This window comes from Xenopus laevis, chromosome 1L (assembly GCF_017654675.1).
Source record: "Xenopus laevis strain J_2021 chromosome 1L, Xenopus_laevis_v10.1, whole genome shotgun sequence".
In the NCBI taxonomy this organism is placed as follows: domain Eukaryota; kingdom Metazoa; phylum Chordata; class Amphibia; order Anura; family Pipidae; genus Xenopus; species Xenopus laevis.
The window spans coordinates 131,580,752-131,602,838 of record NC_054371.1 but is presented as its reverse complement, the minus strand read 5'-3'; the positions used below and the strand labels follow the sequence as shown (position 1 = coordinate 131,602,838).

General features: G+C 38.3%; 1 protein-coding gene across 23 annotated transcripts in view; it reads right to left on the bottom strand.

The window, feature by feature from the left end:
• The window catches only part of elavl2.L (ELAV like neuron-specific RNA binding protein 2 L homeolog), a 105,040-nt gene that overhangs the window by 56,065 nt on the left and 26,888 nt on the right, over positions 1-22,087 (bottom strand). For 11 of the 23 annotated variants that reach the window (NM_001088144.1, NM_001087566.1, XM_041566940.1 and 8 more), the window contains 3 exon segments: positions 6,884-6,987; positions 18,203-18,205; positions 20,869-21,106. In NM_001088144.1, the coding sequence (NP_001081613.1) occupies positions 6,884-6,987; positions 18,203-18,205; positions 20,869-21,106 (345 nt within the window). 23 annotated transcript variants of the gene reach the window in all.

Here is a 22,087-nt window from a genome sequence, read left to right as displayed (position 1 = left end):
AAGAAAATCTAATTGGAGTTCCCTCATGTGAGCCTGTGCAAAGGGTACGACCTCTATGGCAGAGGACATGAGTCCTAGAAGTCACATGCAGTCTCTGGCCGAGATTGATTTTTGCGACATTGCTTGCTTTGCTGCTGTCTGTAAGATGAGCTGTTTTTGTGGAGTGAGAAAAACTTTGTGTTGAGATGAGTCGAATCTGACTCCCAAAAAAATGATGGTTTGTGTTGGAATCAATGTGCTTTTCGCTTTGTTGATCATCCAACCATGAGCTTCTAAAGTTCTCTTGCAGAGGTTGGTGTGAGTAACTGCAGTTGCGTATGATGGTGCCCGAATTAATAGATCGTCTAGATATGGAAGAACGCAAATATCTAATTGTCTCATGTGTGCCACAAGAGTCGCCAATATTTTGGTGAAAACCCTGGGTGCAGTAGCGAGGCCGAAGGGTAGTGCACGGAATTGAAAATGTTCCCTCTGTATCGCGAATCGTAGATACTGTTGAGACTCTACATGGATAGGTACGTGTAGATAAGCGTCCTTTAAGTCTATGGCTGTGAAAAAATCTCCTTGCTCTACGTTTGCGATTACTGACCGCAAGGACTCCATTTTGAATGATGGAACATGAAGAAATTTGTTTAAGAACTTCAAATCTAGCACTGGTCTCAGTGAACCGTCTTTTTTGGTTATCAGAAAAAGATTTGAATAAAATCCCTGATGACGTTGATCTGGTGGTACTGCTATTATGGACTTGGTTTTTAGCATGTTTTGTATAGCTGAATTTAAGGCCAGCCTCTTGTTTGGAAGAGTTGGTACGATGACTGGAGAAATCTTTGTGGAGGAGCCCTCCGAAATTGAAGTGTAAAGCCCACTGTTATTATATTGTGAACCCAGGCGTCTGATGTTGTTGATAGCCACATCTCCCTGAACCATAGGAGGCGCCCTCCTAACTCTTTTGATATTTCGGGAGAGGCTAGTTCTTCATGCATCTTGAGGTTTTTCTGGTGTACCCCTAGGTGTACGCCTTTGAAAATTCCAAGACGATTTCTTGGGGTGACGAAAATTGCTCTTTGATTGGTTGGAGTATGACTGTTGTCTGGAACGTGGTGGAGAACGCCTTCCGAAGTTTGAAGACCTGAAAGGTCGTCTTGTTTGGGTATTTGTAGGTCTGGATCTTTTGTCTTGAGGCAGAAAGTTGCTCTTTCCTCCGGTAATTTTGCTTATTAGAGCATCTAGTTCTGGGCCAAAAAGTGAGGACCCTGAAAAAGGTAGAGAAACCAGATTTTTCTTAGATGCCGGATCCGCACTCCAAGATTTGAGCCACAGTGCTCGTCTTGCCCCTACTGAAAGGGCTGATGCCCTAGCTTGTAATTGGAGTATATCCATGGAAGCATCACATAAGAAGTGTGCTGCATTGAGCACATTTGAGAGATGACCTTGCATGTCAAACGCTTCGTCAGCTGATAAAGCTTCTTCTAACCATAGGACCATGGTACGAGAAACACATGCTGATGCAATTGATGGTTTAAAAGCAGCTGTGGAGGAAGCAAATGCGCCCTTTAATAGATTTTCTGCCTTCCTGTCCATAGGATCTTTGAAGGCCGTGCCATCTTCTAGCGGTATAGTGGTACGCTTAGCTAATCTGGCAATAGGTGCGTCAACTTTGGGTATGGTTTCCCATTTGTCTTTATGAGTCTGGTTGAATGGGTACATTATATCCATTCTTTTGTCTTTAACTGCTCTGCGGTCAGGATTTTTCCATTCTTTCGAAATGGCCTCCTGTACTGTTTCATGTACTGGGAAAAACTTTTGTTTTCTTTGAGTCGGACCAAACATTTTATCTAGAGTATTAGCCTCTTTGTGTTCCTCTTGTATACCTAATGTCAGAAACATGTCTGCTAGAAGTGAGTGCATAGCTTCAGCTTGGGATTTGTGTGTGTTTTCTGAATGAGAATTAGTTTGTTCTGAATCTTCCCAGTCAGAGTCATCATCCTGAACAGCTCCTTCTTCTGAGGAATGAGATTCCTCCTCTACTCTATGTGAAACATGAGATGTCTTGGCTACTGAAGTAGAGGCTTGTGCTACCTGAGCTGTAGCTAGCTTTTCTATTGCTGTTGACATTGATAACAGAGATGATTGAAAAGGTTGGAACCATTCAGGAATTTGTTTGTCCTCTGAAGTAGAATCGGTTTTACTTTCTGTATTGGCTTTGCGTTTTTTGTGGTATTGCTGCATTTCCTTTTCTTTCTGTCTCTTTTTAGCCGACACTGATGCCGTATCAGAGCCTGATAACGTGTCTAGCTTGTCCTGTGAGGACACGTGTTTTGGTAGGGTCTGAGGCCATGTTAGGCTATAAATATAGCTTAAGTAAATAAGAGAAACCAGAAAAGTATGCTAAGAATCAGCGAAATAGTAAAGCAGAAGGAAATAAGCTGTACTAGTAGTAACTATACGTAGACAATACCTTCCGCTAGGTTCCGGCCGCCTGTTTGTACCGTCTGCGACGATGTAATTAGATCGTTTGGTACAAGTATGCGCTTCCGTTCTTCCGTGCGCTGCGTATCCAAAATGGCGGGCGGAACTGTTTTGGCGCGAACGACAAATCCTGTCGTTATCCACGCAGTGTTTGACTGAAACAGCCGGTATTCACACTGAAAGTCTTTAGAGGAACGATACTCTGGCAGCGCTAAAGCATACCTTTCACTCTGTTCCCTTTATGGCAGCGCTGAAGCTTGCATTGCAATGGATATGCATTACATACAGTATAAATGCGTGGCAGCGCTCAAGCATACCAAATCCAGTCCAAATGTACGTAGTTATGCTCAAAAATTTTCAAAAAAAGAAAATACAATTATTATAAGATGTAAGGGAGCTAACTCCCCACACATCCTACCTCCTTCAAGCAGGATGGAAAAAAACTAAAGTAGGCGGGGTCAATACAGGTTAGAGGAGGATCCCCTATGAGGGATTGAAGTTTTAGTTCCATCCTGCCTCCTAGAGGGATTGCTGTATTAACCCATTGGTACCCTGTGCTGCCTAGGGACGACCGACAAATTGCAATATATTTAAGATGGCCAACTACGTCAAAGTCATCCCATACACAACAGAACACTACTTCCTATTTGCAGCTCTCTTGGTTTCCACTCATTGGTTACCAGGTAGTAACCAATCAAGTGACTTGAAGGGGGGGCACATGGGTCATAAAGGTTTGCTTTTGAATCTGAGCTGAGAAATTGCAATATATTTAAGCTGGCCAACTACGTCAAAGTCATCCCATACACAACAGAACACTACTTCCTATTTGCAGCTCTCTTGGTTTCCACTCATTGGTTACCAGGTAGTAACCAATCAAGTGACTTGAAGGGGGGGGCACATGGGTCATAAAGGTTTGCTTTTGAATCTGAGCTGAATGCGGAGGATCAATTGCAAACTCACTGACCATATTAGAAACTTTTAATTTGCACAGCCAGTTTTTATGTTTACACTTAACTGTTCCTTTAAGTTATTTGCCCACATTTGTTCCCCTCCACTTTCTCTGTGTCTCGGTACTCTCAAACATGTCTCTGCTCATCTATCTCACGTTACCTTTCACATTCCTGTCTACATTTGTGTGCCCCCACCCGGCTCTGTCTCCCAGTGCTAGTTTGCCTGCTGTTCTCAGTCTGAATTTTCTCCTGCATTCTGTCCTTGATCTCCAATGCTGCAATATTTCTCCCCTTCAAGTATGATTAAAGAATTGTGATTCACTTGAGAGTGGAGTGCAGTTCCTTCTGAACTTTATAAAATATATTATATATACACAGCCATAGGCAACTTTTTTTTTCCATTTTTTTTATACACAAAATATTTCTACAATTACTTGTTTTACTAATAATATTACAACACTGTTTTTCCTTCCTGAACTGAAAAGGTTTGACTGAAAATCTATACACTAGACATAATATTTAGTGCACCTATTAGAAAGAATAAGTCAAACAAAGTCCTTCCCCATTTGTACAACCCTACCGACAGTTTTAGATTTCTTCATCCACATTTGAAGGATGCCCTTTACTAACTGCAGTTTTCATATCTTTCCACAAGTGTTCAGTGGATTTAGATCTGGACTCATTGATAGCCACCTAAAACAGTGCAGCGTCCACATTCATAGATGCTTTTAGAAGTGTGCTTATTTTCCTACTTGAAGTCCTGTGATCTACACCAGTTTTAATAAAACGGTCCAAAAATGCCTTGGTGATCTAATATTATTTGGTCATGCACAGACTCATGCCACCCTGTTCCAGAAGCTGTGAAGCATTCCCAAACCATCAGTGACCCTTTCATGTTTGGCTGCAGGTATGTTATTCTGTTCTTTGGAAGCTTCTGTTTTTTCCTCTGTTATTAGAGTTTGTCCTTTAATCAAACATTTTAATTTTACCTCAATTGTTCCAGAACCATTTGGCTTGTTCAAGTGTGTGTTTTGGCAAATTCCAGTTGAGCGATCATTAGAGTACAGTAATCAGTACACTTTTCTTGGGTTTCTTACCAGAGACCCCCACCCCCTATCAAGTTGCACCATCTGTTGCAGAAAAATATAAGTGTTGCACATTGTGTCTAAAGGTCAGCTTCTATCAGTATGGCAGCCAACCGGTTCTTTAACCGCAATCCAAAGCAAAGGATAAACAATCCTTTCTTCCAATTTAAAATCAATTCTTCGCTCACATCCAGAAGAAAGACCATAGTTGCAAGGACCTCCAACTATGGAGCATTAAGGCCTCTGAACTAGTATCCTTGAGTTGTTTGTGCTTTTAACAACATTTTTTTCTCTCAACTCCTTTTCCTTCTCTTCTATATTCTCAGTGTGGTGCACAGACAATTCAAATTGGCTAAACGTGAGCTTATTATACTGTAGGCACCTGCAACTTACCACAGCGCTGTTTCACTTTTTTGTAAGTAGAATTCATCTGTTTGAAATCCAAATTCCTACAATTTCAAAAATTTTCAAAATGTCCCTTTTATTTTGTGCAGTCCGTTTAGGGCTGTGTGTTTTATAATAAAAGGCATATGTGAATACATATTATAGTTATATGCCATTATCTATTTGTACATGTTGTCCCAGCACCAATCCATTCCTCTTTGGTGGACCAATTTTATGGACAGGTGCTCATCATCTTTTTTAACCATAAAGGTGTTTGGGGACATGGTTAGTTAAGCCTTGCGGATTCTATATCTCTATATACTGTAATACGTCCCCAACCAGTGGCTCGCTAGCAACATTTTGCTCACCCCTTGGATATTGCTCTCAGTGGCCTCAAAGCAGGTGCTTATTTTTGAATTCCAGACTTGGAGGCAAGTTTTTAATTGCATAAAAACTAGGTGTACTAGTAAAAAATGATGGAAACTCCTGCTCTAGATACTAAAATTGAATTGCTGTGTAATTTCCCATTATTTGTACTTGTGGCATACATGGCCTGAAGTAATGAGCAGCGATTTTGTCACAGTTAAAACAATCCATTTCGTAAGAATTGGTGCACCAGGATCCAAGTTCATGTTTCCTGTTCTGGCAAAACGTATACAGTTTATGCCCAATGTATAGAGGGGTTCATCGTTTTATCGGTATACTTAAGATTTTGGTAATGACAACCAACTATCTGCAAACATGTTAACTAGGCTTCGACTTTTTAAGGTGTTGGCTATGATTTCTGTAGTGTCAAGTTGGATTAATCAAAAACAGGATAGATTTGGAAGAGTTTGCAAGAGGAGATTCTACCAAATCTTTAATTTTATTAGTTCAGTCTATAACAAGATATATAATGTGTTTTTTGCATAAATTTGTATTTTGTTCTTCACTACACAGTCTCAGGCCTAGTGTGAAAAAAAAAAAAAAAAAAGCTGAATGCCTTTGACCATAATAATGCACAAGTGAGTCACCTGAAGGTAAATACATCACTAAGCACCAACAAGTCACAAAGCACCGATTACAGATGACATCGCTAACCACCATTTCTAAGGATTGTATTTAGATCGTTATAAAACCATCAGAAAAGATCAACACTCTGGTTAAAGGAACAGTAACACCAAAAAATTTAAGAAATAATGAAAATATAATGTACTGTTGTACTGCACTGGTACAACTGGTGTGTTTGCTTCAGAAACTCTACTATAGTTTATTTATATAAACAAGCTGCCGAGTAGCCATGGGGCATCCATTCAAAGATGAAAAAGGAGAAAAGGCACAGGATACAGAGCAGATAACGAATACACTCTATAGTATGCAATGGGGTTCTTCAGAACTTATTTATCCAGTGTATCCTGTGCTTGAATGGCTCCCCCCATGGCTAAACAGCTTGTTTATATATGCTTTAGTAGAATTTCTGAGCAAACATACCACTTTTACCTATGCAGGGCAAAAAAACCTTATAATGTAATTCCTTTAACAAACTTTTTTGGTGTTATTGTTCCTCTAAGCTTGCAAACATGTAAAAATAGGTAACAAAAATACAGGAAACAGTATACACTTAGGCACAATTTAAAAACATTGTGGTTATTTCTATTATGTTTGATTCTACAATCCAACACTCAACGAATACAAAGATTAAAATCATTACAATGCTGGCCAGCATTATCCAGTCAGTTAAGTTACTGCAAAATACAGCCTTTACCTTAGAAGGGCGTGGACTTGTGCAAAATGTTACTATTCAACAGTGTCACTTGAACACAAATAGCCAATTTACAGTCCTTGCATATGACTAACATTCCTTCACACGATATTTCATAATAGTTAAAACTGCATGTGAAATTTCTGTGGTTACTTTCTCATCCTAAACTTCTAATGAACAATAATCACAAACCTTTGGCCAAACAAATAGTAAAAAGGGAATTTTACAGAAAATAAAAATAAATCTTAACCTACTTTAATTGTTTTGGTCTGGAGTCTCAGCCCATTCAGTGTATTAATAGCCTTCTCAGCATCCTTAGGGTCAATGTAGTTCACAAAGCCATAGCCCAAGCTTTGTCCTAAACAAAAAAAATTAAAAACATTTGTTTTTTGCCTATTACAGGTTATAAATGTACACACTGTAAAATACAGAAATTAGCAAGGAGCTTTTTGAAAATACACAAAGCTAAACGTGTTTATACTAAAGTCACTGAACATTAAGACTTCCAAGATCTTTTTACTTTAAAGAGTACAATATTTCGTATGGTGTGGGATGAATTATCCAGAATGTTTAGGACATGGAAGTTCTCAAACGTGGAGCCTACTACGATAAGGCTAAACGCACACAAAAAAAAAGTACAGGTATGGGACCTGTTATCCAGAATGCTCGGTACCTGGTGTTTTCTTAATTTGGATCTTCATGCCATAAAAAGTCTACTAGAAAATCATGTAAACACTAAAACCAATAAGCTGGTTTGGCCTCCAAAAAGCATTAATTATATCTTACTTTGGGTCAAGTACAAGCTACTGTTTCATTATTACAATGAAAATTTTTTTTTTTAAATATTTGTAGTTATTGGATAAAATGGAGTCTATGGGAGACAGCCTGTAAATGCAGAGCTTTCTGGATAACTGGTATGCAGATAACAGATCCCATACCTATACTGTAGATTTATGCTTGCTAAGTTGTCATGTACAGATCTTCTTACAAATAATCAAGTAAGTGAACAGTGAAGGTTTGTTTAAATAGGGCACTATAGGAAATCACATTCCTCTATTTTCTAAAAAAAAAAAAAAAAAAAAAACAGGGTTTCTAATTTACACTTGCTTTGTCACTTCCTATTGATTGGGTATGTGTGTGTGTTTGGGTTGTAGGCATGGTTGCCTTGAGAAAGGTCCAGTGGGGACCGAAACGTCACGTTGGCTGTTCATGCATTTTTTTCTGTTTTCAGTTAACCCACAAACATAAAAAAAGATGGTTTAGCAAAAGATACATTGATTTAGACTTCATATCCGTTTATCTGAAAACCGCTTTTAGCTGCTCTTTTTAGGTGAACATGGCTTGTACCAAATATTAGAACTTATCTACCCATCTTACCCTTAAAAATATCTTTCTGTCCTAACCCTTTAAAATTGACCTTCCAATTAAATGTACATTTTTTTTTACTCTTTTTAATTTAAAGCCTGTGCCTTGTCATTTTCAACCAGAATACCTGAGAAGGTCCTTAAATATATAAGCTTTGTCAAATTCCTCAGTACCTGCTGCGCTGAACAGAGGATATCTATGCATCTGACTGAGGACTGTCCCCAACTAGGAGGACTAGCCGACGAGTGAAGTGACCACACAGAGTACAAAAATGAGATGCACCAGCAGAAGGCCCTGGCATGCATTTGGAAAAGGCACTCCCCAAATATAACAGAAGCACCAGGCTGATCTCTCCTCAAACAGAAGCAACAAATATCTACTCTGCCCAGTGACCACTGTAGCTGCTTTACTGCCTGGTGAAGACCTGAGAATGTCTCATCTCTTTCACGCCCCTTCCTGTTAGGCCAATTGGTTAGCTGTCCTTGGAGAGGAACTTGCCCATCAAGTGGCACTGGCAGCACTAAAGTTCCCCCATTCCACCAGAGAAACTCTTTTCAATGGTATGGTATATAAACTGATAAAAGTAAAAAAAAAAAAAATGCTGGTAAAACCAAAGCCTACAGGGGCTAGAAAAAAGGCTGAAGACACTTTCAGAAATCTAGGGGGGGCACCAAAAATATTTGATCATATAATAGCCCTCCACCACATAGGCCAGAACATTTCCGGTCCATGGTGCCACAAGAACTGTACAGCGCTGCTCAAGTCTGAAGAGGTGGCTCTGGTGCATTGATCCTTTTTGGGCGGGGGGGGGGGAGATCACACAGCTTTCTGTTTATAACGTCCTCAAATTTACTTGTAAAGTATGCTACTCAGGTTTCTAATTTAGTCAATTCACTCTGCATGCTTAAAAACAACCCAATGTAGTAATACTCTTAGGGACGGATACTAAGCTTGCCTTGACAGCTTCAACCAAATGCTGCAAATTTGCTTACTGTGATTGTGGATTCCGAAACAATAAAGGAAACAAGGTTTGACTAATTTGCTAAGTGGAAGTTTTATTTAGAGATGTTTTTGAACCAAAAGCAACATTGATAAATAATTACTAGAGCATAATGGTAAAGGTAAATCAGGTCTTCTGCCAAACTAGGAGAGAAGATTAGTAAAAAAACAAAACAAAAACATTATACTGAAAGAAATGCCTGTTTCATCTCTAGGCAAACCCCCCCAATATGGCTTTATTAAGGTAAGAACCTGTAACCCCCCCTTTCAACTTCAAGGTAAATGGATACTTATACAGGTGTAGGGCCTGTGATCAAGAATGCTTGGGACCTGGGGTTTTCTGGATAAGGTACCTTTTCGTAATCTGGATTACGCAAATTCTACTAAAAATAATTTGAAAAATTAAATAAACCCAAAAGAATTTTTTTGCCTCCAGTGAGGATTAGATCATATCTTATTTGGGATCAAGAACAAGGTACAGAGAAAATAAATGTTTAAAAATTTGATTTTTTTTAAAATACAGTATATGGGAGATGGCATTCTGGTAATTTGGAGATTTCTGGACAATAATTTTCCAGATAACTGATCCCATATCTGTATATTACCTTCAATCTAAATCTGTGTTTCATATGTTCCTGCCTTTCACAAAATGTATGGTTTAGGAAATGCTTACATTGTAAATATGTAGCACATGGAAGGATAGTTGAAAATTAGGATAATAAACATTAATGAACTACCGGTATATAATATCTAGGACTGGATGCGGACTGGTAGAATGCAGAAGTCATATTTCTATACAGTAAAGCAGTAAGTAACAGGAGTAAGCAGTTATTGACTAGGGGCAAATAGATACATATATCGAGCTATAACATTCTAAGAACAGCCAATGGTAATAACACAATAGGACAAAGTGGAATGCTATTTCACAAAGCTTATAATTTTGTACCAGGATATACCAGCACTCCTACTTTGCACCACAAAGTCATCTCTTTGTACACTCGACAGGGGCGCCAACATAACATAGGCTCTGTTTACTTGGGGATTTCTGCTGTTACTTAGTTGTTAATTAGTTTAAAGTCCATATACATATATATACATACATATATATACATATATATATATATATATATATTGCTGGCACTATAAGTGATTATAACAGTTTTGTGTAGTGAGGACAAACCATTTTTATATTACTAGATTATAAATGTATGTAGGAGGAAATGGAAATAAATTACCCCCAGAATGGGGGGGATACTAAAGTAAAGTCTTTATAGAAGGAGAACAATAAAACATGCTGATTCAGAATTAACATTTTTCTTTTGTTAAAATACATAGGTACACAGGGGAAAATGTGACCGTTAAAGAAAATGAGCAGTTCAGGGGAACATAGTGTGCATATATTTGAACAACATACCTTCTATTTTAGTGATTGCCAGTGTTTGTAAGTCCGCAAAGCATGGCAGAAAAGAAAATGCAGATGAATCAGCAGGGGTGGACAATGAAAAGGGGGCACATATTCACAAAGGCAGCATGCACTTTAATGCATAATCATTTAAGTATTTTTTGGAGTTGGAACACTTTTAAAGTACTACTACACTAAAATACTCCTGAACTGTGCAAGAAAATATCTACACACACACAGAACAGCCCATCTGAAAGACAATAGCAGTATAGGCCATATTCAAAGAAGCTGTGGGAGGAAAGGAAAACATACAATTGATTCTTAAATGTTCCAATTAAAAAGAAATTAAGACATGAAGGCCGTTTAAAGCATATTTTACATTTTATGAAACTGGGACTCATTTTCCAAATACTGTGTACATTAAAATGGGACACAAAAAGTACACAAATAGTAACAGAAAGGTGCTTTGTAGTTTTCAAAAATGCTTTCCCTTTAGAACGAAATTCTTAAAACATTTAGTCCAGCTAAACATCTAAAGGTTACCCGTACCAGCTTTTAACACACATCTATAAATATACGCAGTGCTAGAAAGAACATCCAACATATTCTGGGGGGGGGGGAACAAACATTGGGAATAGTAAAAAAGTGGTGAAATGGGCATGTAAAACATTTCTGTGTAACAACATATTCTTTCACTAGGCTGCATTCCATGCGCTAAGATAAATGATACACACACTAGTAGGAAAATGTGTGCTATGAAAAATCTTTTACACACCAGAGGAGATATTCCTATGGCCCAGTGCAAATTTAAAGATTAATAGCAACTGTTATTATAAGTTGAGGGCTGTCTTTTTTGTGGATCCTCTCCCTTCCCCCGATCAGTTTATCTGCACCAAAGGGAAAAAAAATGTAGCTTCCGCTTGTGTGTAGGAACACTTGGAGTGGAGGTTGGCCCGAAAATACTTTCAAGTCTGCTTTAGCTGCACACAAGTGGAAGCTGTACTTTTCAGTGCAAATCAATGGTAATGGGGGAAGGGAGCGAATCTGCTTCAGGTGCCCCCCACTTTAGTGGTTTGACTAAAAAGGACAATCAAAAAAGCTTAGAGATCTAGAGCTGGATCTAAATGAAATAACAGGTTTGTGCTTTAATAACTTATAGTATCTCTGGATGTTTTAGAATATAATAATTCACCTATAAATTACTGACCAGATGGTACTATATTAGTTTGTTTTGAGGCACACACCTCTGATCAGTGCTGGCAATAAAAAAAAAAAAAAAAAAAAAAGTACATTTTCTGGGAATGCCCTGCAATTCATGCATATTGGGATAGAATATTACACATTTCTAAAGAAATACTGGGGACCACTATTCCAAATAACCCAGCATACATTCTGCTGTTCCAAATAGATAAGCCTCTCTCCAAATTCTTTTCTACTACAGAATCTTCTCTCAAACTCTGGAAAAATATTAATGCCTTAACACTGGAAATCTCAGTACCCCCCGACTACCCGTGAATGGCCGTTATACAAGAACTGTTTTTTTTTTTTTAAGAGAAATCCACACAAAAAGCCACTCAATTTACTAAATTCTCTAGCAGATGGATTAGATGGATCCTCTTCAATTACTCAAAGATGCCTTTTGAACAGAAATGGAAGTACCAACCTACAATTACAGCCCTATTTGACCAAACACTATTTTCTTCCTGAATTTACAGTTTTACCTGTTTGTAGACTTATTTATTTCCCCCTCTTTTTACCTCCCCTTTTCCATCGCCCATCAACCCCACCACTCTTCAACCCCCTCCCACCCCATACCCCATTATACTTTTATATTTCCTTCCTATTCCTGTAATACCCCTCCATTGTTCACACCTGTAGCACCTTTATTGTTCACAATTCTAAAGCCCTTTACTGTTCACACGTTTTTTTTTGGTGCTACCACCTTTAATGTGGATATGGTCTTGTGGTAACATGGGTGTGGTTTAAAGAGGGGAGTGGTCAACACTGGCTTCTATTATCGGCCCTCCACCACAGAGATCAGAAAAATGCTGACCCTCTGTACCACAGAAACTGGACAGCACTGTCTCACAGTATATAAACAAGCTGCTGTGTAGCCATGGAGTTAGCCTTCAAAATCAGAATACAGCTCTGTAGAATCCCATTGTGTGTGCTACAGAATTTATCAAGTTATTTGCTGTGCACACTTTGATTGGTTGCTCTCATGGCTACAAAGTGGCCTGTTCATATAAACTAAAGTAATTTTTTTTGAAGCAAACACACTAGTACAGGGCAACAGAACATTATATTTTTATTACTTTACACTATTTGGTGTTACTGTTCCATAGCAGTTACACTTCTAGTAATCTACTTGCAAACCATTTATAATGTATAGTGGGACATGGCTTAGAATTACATTTTCTTTTATTGTGAAAAACACATTTAGGGTGCATGCCCCTTTAATTTCCTTTTAACAGCCCTTAAGCACCTGATGTGCGGGTCGAATTTCCCTCGACCGGCACCTGACCCAAACCCGCCCAGCTCCATCCCCTCTATTTATAGATCTGCGCCCACCCCACTGTGACAAAGGGGTGGGGCAGGTGAAGAGTTTATAAATTCAGGGAACGGAAGCCAAAGTATGAGGTCACAGGCGGGGAGAGCGAAGGGAGCACTCAACCCAAACTTGCCCGAAGATTTTTGCGGTAGCCGGCCGAACAGCCAACCCACGGGTTTCTGGCCAGCCAGTACATCAACTACTATAGAGCCAGCATGTGAAGTTTTAACTTCCTTTGACATAAGATTTGACCTTTTGCTCCCCAGACCATAATCTAATTTTAAATCACACCATCCACAATATAAACAGTAGATTACATTTGTGCTAGTGCTTTGGGTTTAATACAAAAAAAATTAAAGCCTCTAACCAGTGAAAAGTATTGCTGCAGAAATCAGTAGTTAAAATAAACATACAGGTATGGGACCTCTTATCCAGAATGTTCGGGACGTGGAGTTTTACAGATAAGAGAACTCTCTGTAATTTGGATCACTATACCTTAAGTCTACCAATATACTGTACACATTAAAGGGGTGGTTCACCTTTAAGGTAACTTAGTATGTTATAGAATGGCCAATTCTAAGCAACTTTTCAATTGGTTTTCTTTATTTTTTATAGTTTTATAGTTAATTTGCCTTTTTCATCTGACTCTTTGCAGCTTTCAAATGGGCGTCACTGACTCCCTTCTAAAAAAACACTCTGTAAGGCTACAAATGTATTGTTACTTTTTATTACTGATCCTTCTATGGGGGCCTTCTCCTATTCCAGTCTCTTATTCAAATCAATGCATGGTTGCTAGGGTTATATGGACCCTAGTTACCAGATTGCTTAAAATGTAAATTGAAGTGCTGCTAAATAACTCAAAAACAATAAAAAATGAAAACCAATTGCAAATTCTTTCAGAATATCACTCTCTAAATCATAATAAAAGTTCTCAAAGGTGAACAACCCCTTAAGTAAACCCAATAAGGATTAATTATATTTTAGTTGTGCTGAAGTACAATGTTTGGTTTTATTAATACAGAGAACATTTAACATTAAAAATTTTAATTTGATAAAATTAAAGTCTGTGGGAGACAACCTTACTGTAATTTGTAGCTTTCTGAATAATTTGGAGCTTACTGAATAACTTTTTTGGATAATTGATCCCATACCTGTATTTGCAAATGTTACAGCACAGCTACATTTTATGGACAGCCTGCCGTCTTGCTTATTGCTTTAAGCTCTTGCCACAGATTTTCAATGATATGTAGCAAGGTTGGACTGGAGGGCCCAGGGCCCACCAGGGCTGCTGTCACATGCTCCCCCCCCCTCCGCTGGGCCACCCCGCGCTTATGCAAGAGCACACTGTCTTTGCTGCAACCGGACCAAACAAGGGAGGTTGCAGCATGTAAACAAATGCAGGGTGTGGATCTGGGCCCACAAGAGCATGGGGCCCACGGTGTTTTTCCTCGGTGTCCAGTCGGCCTGGTCCGACCCTGTGTGTAAGTCAGGTGACAGTTAAGGGCCATTCCAAAACCTTCAGCTTTCTGTTCTTCAAGTAGTACATGGTGGCTTTTGAGGTATGTTTAGAATCACTGTCTTGTTATAGGATCCATCCCTTTTTCGGCTTCTTGGCCGACGTTCTCACGGAAATCCAGAATTTGCCGATTTTTAGTGGAATAATTTCTTCCCCCTACATAAAAAAAAAACCAATGGCTGCCACAAAATCCCAAAGCAGAATGATCTACCCCTGTGTTTAAAGGTAAAACTACACAGGAGATGTTGGTCAGATTTTGTGGTACAGATTTTATCCGATCTTGCCATCCAACACCGTGCAACAGCAGGAGATTTGAAATCGATGAAGCTAGAATGCAACGTCAGATTAGAAATTCGGTTGGTGTAGTTTGTTCATGCATCATGTAGTTTACACATGTCCCATGTGACCATGTGACTACATCAAACTTGTAGGATGCATTTTGTCAGACACCATCCTACAAAATCTCCTGTGAAGTGTAGCTTTAAGAGTTGTCAATGTTTTTTCCTCATCAAATTAAGACTGTGGCCAGATTTACTTCATCAGTCCAGATAACTTTCCAAAAGGCCTCTGGCTAGTCTAGATGCTGGTTTGTACGACTCACAGCTTAGTCAAACCTTCCTGCAGGTCCTTTGCCTTTTTGGCCTGCTTACAAGCAGTGCTCCGTTTCTTGCTCTTCCACAGTTTCCCTATTGTTTTTTGATGGCAGTGGAAATTGTAAGCAGAAAGCATTATCTTGATTTTTAGATCCTCGCTCATTTGCTTCGGGGAGCCCATGGTTGAGTGATTCAAAAGTTTGGATGTGAGATTCCATTACGGTAAGCGTTGCAATTTTTGGGTGTCAGATTCTACCAAGCCTTAAACTATCAACAGGTGACAATACCTAACAGCAATTAAGGCCTTCGCTCAATGTAGTCAGTGCCCTTTAAAACAAGAAGGGTGTCCAAACATTTATATGACACAATTACTATTTTATTGGTTCTTAAAACTCCTAAAATGTTTTTAACACAGATTCCTGCAGTAGTACACTACTTTTCACAAAATCACCCTTTCCAAAATTAAGTAACATGGCAAATGGAGTTCATTCAACAATGTTTAATTCTAGTACTGATTTTTGTATTTATATTTGCATATAAGAACTTAAGTGACATTTATTATACATGCAGGTGTTGCTACATTGTGATTTTCATTACACGAATTAAAAAAAACTAAATTAAATCCATCACTTTAAACTTAATGAGGTAATTTGCACATGGATAGGAAACTTGCTACAGGATCTGGTACAGAGGGTGGTTGCTAATGGTACATTCTCTACTTGGAGTAAGGTTCTTAGTCGGGTCCCTCAGGGCTCTGTATTGGGTTCACTTCTGTTTAACTTTTTCATTTTTGACTTAGGGGAGGGTATTGTAAGTAATGTATCAGTGTTTGCAGATGACAAAACTATCCAGCCCAATTAATTCCATTCAGAATGCAGCATCCTTGAAACTAGATCTTGACAAACTGGCAGCTGCAGTAAGTGGCAGATGAGATTCAATGTTGATAAATGTAAAGTCATGCACCTAAGATGTAAAAATATGCAAGCCACTCAGGCATATAAAAAAGTTTGGGAACCCCTCTTAATTCTTTGGAGTTTTGTTTACCATTGGCTGAGCTTTCAAAGTAGCAACTTCCTTTTAATATACAACATGTCGTATGGAAACAGTAGTATTTAAGCAGTGACGTTTATTGGATTAACAGAAAATATGCAATATGCATCATAACAAAATTAGACAGGTGTATAAATTTGGACACCCCAACAGAGATATTGCATCAATACTTCGTTGAGCCTCCTTTTGCAAATGTACCAGCCTCTAGACGCCTCCTATAGCCTTGGAGGAGGATCTGGATTCTGGATGGTGGTATTTTTGACCATTCACCCATACAAAATCTCTCCAGTTCAGTGAAATTTGATGGCTGCCAAGCATGGACAGCCTGCTTCAAATCATCCCATAGATTTTCCATGATATTCAAGTCTGGGGACGACGGCCATTCCAAAATATTGTACTTCTCCCTCTGCATAAATGCCTTTGTAGATTTCAAAGTGTGTTTAAGTGTGTCATTGTCTTATTGGAATATCCAACCCCTGTGCAACTTCAACTTTGTGACTAATGCTTCAACATTATCCTGAAGAATGTTGATATTGGGTTGAATTCATCCGACTCTCTACGTTAACAACCCTGAACTAGCCACACAGCCCCACAGCATGATGGGACCTCCACCAAATTTGACAGTAGTTAGCAGGTGTTTTCTTGGAATGCGGTTTTCTTTTTCCACCATTCAAAGCGCTTTTTGTTATGACCAAATAACTACATTTTTGTCTCATCAGTCCAAAGCACTTTGTTCCAAAATGACTGGCTTGTCTAAATGAGCTTTTGTATACAACAAGTGACTGTGGCGTGAGTGCAGAAAGGGCTTCTTTCTCGTCAACCCGACATACAGAAGTTCTCTGTGCAAACTGCACTGAATTGTAGAACGATGTACAGATACACCATCTGCAGCAAGATGTTCTTGCAGGTCTTTGGGTTGTCTGTAGCCACTCTCACAATCCTCTGCATATGCTGTATTGGGTTTTACAGCAACTGTGCCAGTGGCCTTCAATTTCCTTACAGTTGAAACACAGTTTAAACCTCTGAGATTGCTTTTTGTAGCCTTCCCCTAAAGTCTAAACCATGATATTGACCAATCTTTGTTTTCAGATCTTTTGACAGTTACTTTGAGGATCCCATGCTGTCACTCTTCAGAGGAGAGTCAAAGAGAAGGACAACTTGCTATTGGCCACCTTAAAGGAAACCTGTCACTTTTTTGCTGACAGTAGGACTGTAATTAAAGAGTTATAAATACTCACATATCACCATCTTTTTTTGAATAAATGTAACTAATGCAGTGCTTTCAAAGTGTGCATGAGACTACCAGTCCGACTTTCTGAAAGGCGGCACGCAAAGCCTCAAGGGAAAAACTATAAATCTCACGAGATTGCAGCTCCGAGGATTCAAACGGATGGGAGGTGAAATCTGTCCCTTTGCATCCCTGTCCCTTCTGAACAGAGTATTAGTGAAAAGAAAAGTTGAAAGCTCAGTTACCCCCCTGCATATTATAATAAATACTGTGGAAGGCAGTGTGGGGGGGGGGGGTTTGCCCCGAGCACGGAGAAAGGAGATTTTGGAAAAGAATGTGCTTGGAAATAGATTGACATTGTGGATTGAGAAACTTGGAAGGTGAAGGGGCATGGAAGCACATAAGGATAAAGGGGCATTGAGGGGTCATGGAAAGCAGTGTTTTTTTTTTTTTTGTAGTAGGAGTGGGACATAAATAATTGTTCTTTAAAGTAAAGGAGGGGGGTATTGTAACATTTCTTCCATGCTGTTAGCCTTATGCATTGCTGCATTTCTTACTGAGGTCCTACTCCCCTCTCCATTTTTTTTGGCTATGCTTTTAACCCCTGGCAGCACATTAATGCTGTAACGCTGCGGAGGGAACACCTATCCTTTTATGTGATAAACACTAAAAATGTAAAAATGTCCCAATATAATGGTCCTGACAAAAAGTAGATTAGTCACCTTGCAATTTCTTTAATTTTTGCCTTAAAGGATTGGTTCACCTTTAAATTAATTTTGAGTATGTTATAGAATGGGTATTTCTAAGCAACTTTTCAATTGGTCTTCATTATTTTTTTTAATTTTTATAGTTTTTGAATTATTTGCCACCTTCTTAATCTTTCCAGCTTTCAAATGGGGTCACTGATCTAAAAACAAATGCTCTGTAAGGCTACACAATTATTGTTATTGCTACTTTTTATTACTCGTCTTTTCTATTACTCGTCTCGCCTTTTCATATTCCAGTCTCTTATTCAAATCAGTGCATGGTTGCTATGATAGTTTGGACCCTAGCAACCAGATTGCTACAATTGCAAACTGGAGAGCTGGTGAATAAAAAGTTAAATAACAAAAAACACAAATAATAAATAATGAAAACTCAACTGCAGGTTGTCTCAGAATATCCATATCTACTTAATACAAAAGGTGAACACCCCTTTAAAGGGAATGTTAACCGAAAAAAAAAAATTTGCCATATAAAATAAAATGTACTAACTTTGAAATATACATTTTTCTATGGTTTTCGAATTATTTGTATATGTACTGGATGTCCCTCTATATTCTCTGTCCTGATGGCTCAGACTATGGATACAACTAAGACAAGACAGCTGATTAAGAGAAATGCCTTTGCTGCTGGGGAATGAAGACTTTTGCAACATTGTTTAAAAAGTACCAACCAGGAGTTAAGCAAATACTAGAACTTTAAAAGCACTGAACATCTTCAATAAATATATATTAGAAAGTTGCTTAGAATGATGTTTTCTTTTATTAGGCACATTTTTATTTTGGGGTTGACTCATTTTTATTTTGGGGCTCAATTATAAACACTGAGCATATTTGCACCTGGGCAGTAACCCATAGCAACCAGTGACTGGCTTTTTACAGGCAGCTGCAGGTTGAATGATGAAATCAAACATTTAATTGGTTATTGTCCAGGTGCAGATTTGCCCAGTGTTTATAAATGAGCCCCAAGGACTGCACATTCTAAGTAGGTTTTAGCCTTTTGGTAATTTCATAGTTTGAGATTTTTAGTAGTAGCCCACACAATGTGCCAATACAGAAGGTGTTTCAAACAATCCTAATAGAATATCAAGTCCTGGTTTTGTTTTTTGGTAAATGTGAAGTAATTATGCAGGCTGAAAGGGGTACCCAAACTTTTTCACGACTATACCCTAAATGGGACTACACTAGGCAAATCCATAATGGAAAAGGACCTTTGAGCCCTTGTAGATAATTAACTTAGCTGTAGCAAGCAATGCCAGTCAGTGGCATCAAGGGCAAACAAGGTCTTGAGCTGTATTAAAAGGGGCATAGAGTCACGGGAGGAGGGGGTCATTCTAGAGTATGCCGTACAGTTTTGGTCTCCAGTGTGAAAACAGGACATTATTTAATTAGAGAGTGTCCAGAGAAGGGAGACTAAGCTTGTAAAAGGTATGGAAAAACAGCTATGAGGAAATACTGGCCAAGTTGGGGTTGTTGGTGCTAGAAAAGGGGCACTTATGTGGGGATATGAACACTATGTATAATACCAGTAGGTCTTTCCAGCTGACAAAGAGGTCATCCATTCAGATAAGAAGAAGGGAGCTTCAATCTAAATATTCTGAAGGGATTTTTTACAGTGAAAGCTGTGAAATTCTCTCCCTGAACCAGTCGTACTGGCTGATACATTAGATAGCATTAAGAAGGGGATGGATGAATTTTTAGCAAGGGGGGGGAATAAGACTATGGAAGATAGCTTATAGTACAAGTTGATTCAGGGACTGGTCCAATTGCCATCTTCGAGTCAGGAATTCATTTTTTCACTCTCTGAGGCAAACTGGAGAAGCCTCAGATGGGTTTATATATACATATATATATATATATACATATATATATACATATATATATACATATATATATATATACATATATATATATATATATATATATATATATATATATATATATATATATATATACATATACATATACATATATATACATATATACATATATACATATATACATACACACACACACACATACACATACACACATATATATATACACATACACACACACACATACATACATATATACACACATACACACACATACATATATACACACATACACACACATACATATATACACACATACACACACACATATATACACACACTCTAAGGTTGAACTGGATGGACCCGTGTCTTTATTCAACCTAACTTACTATGTTACTATGTAATTATTTTATTTTAGGTGCAACAATTTAAAACTACTGTAGCAAAAACAGGAAGGCAAATGCATGAGCACAGCAAGTATAAATATAACAGAACGGTCATCTTAAAAGGAGCATTTCGAGATAAAATGAAAGACTGTGTGATGAACATATGGTGGCCTGGCAAAATAACCTCTGAAAGCCAGCGTGTGAAAATTAGTCTTTTTAGAAGCAGCTAACCTAGTAAAACAAGATCCTTGGCAACCAAGGAAGCAGTCAAATCTGTCATGGATCCCAGGAACAATGTTCATGTACAGACTCACTAAGGAAGTTTCCATCCAGTCGGATGTAGCATTGCCCATGAAAATTTTGAACCGTAGCAGCAGATTTCTGACGAAGCCCTGCACAGCAATCTGTTGGGAGTTTACTGCGGTTTATGTCCAGCTTTAGGCCTCAGCTATTACATGAATACTAAATACCTTATTAGAGGGTAGAGCATAAAAATTATAATGCAGTGTTAAAACCATACAATTTTACCAGTTCATCTGACATGCAAATAAAATGTTACATACATACATACCTGTAATTTTGTCCCTCACTAGCTTACAGGACTCTATCTCACCAATGCTTCCAAACAAACTTTTCAACTCTTCTTGTGTCATGTTCTGCGGAAGGTAGTTCACTATAAGATTGGTCTTGCTGTCTTCTGTGTTGTTAGATTCAACTGGTGATGAACAGTTTATGGTATTTGGACAATTTGCTGTATTGTTACAAGTGGGTCCATTGGATAGCTGTGTTTCCATTGCAGCAATTACCTGCTAAAATAGAGAGGATACAGGAGAAGCTGTCAATTTATTTATTTATTTATTTTTTTAAATAACACATGGTTTTCAGCCCCCCCCCCTTTTTTTTTTAATGCCCAACCCTATTTGCTCCAGCATAACCAGAAGCACCTAGCAAGGCCCAACAAACTCATAGCACTGTAATCATTTTCAATTGAAGTTATAGAATACTGGACAAAAAACAAAATTGTTAAGCCTCTGCCTATAGTAATTTTATACAGGTATGGGGTTCCGTTACCTTGAATGCTCGGGACCTGGGGTTTTCCATAATCTTCATAACTTACGTCTACTAGAAAATCATGTAAAAATGAAAAACCCAATAGGCTGCTTTTGCTTCCAATAAAGTACAAGGTACTGTTTAGTTCCTATGTGAAAAAGGAAATCATTTTAAAAAATTTGGATAAAATGGGGTCTATGGGACATGGCCTTTCCGTAATTGGTAGCTTTCTGGATAACTAGTTTCCAGATAACTGATCCCATACCTGTACCTTAAATTTCATTAGGATTTGTTCATGTTAAACCTTCCTATAGGAAGGCATAATATACTACTACAACAAATTTATTGGAAATAATATAGTAGCAACTCATGGCAAGAAAGCTTGGTGTAACTTCAATGTCCATAGAACCACATGGAAACTAGGGATGCCCCAATCCACTATTTTGGATTTGGCCATGAAAGAGTCGGCCAAATACCGAAACTAATCCTAATTTGCATATGCAAATAAGTGTTGGGAAGGGGAAAAAATAAAACATTTTTTACTTCCTTGTTTTGTGACAAAAAGGCATGTGACATAAGGATTCGGTTCAGACAGGCACGAGGATTCAACCAAATCCTGGTGCATCCCTAATGGAAACTACAATAAAAATGTCATAATCTGGTTTCAACAGTTTTAACCAAATCCATTCCAGTTTGAAATGAATGGGATTGTTTAATCACACATTTGCAAGTGTCACTGT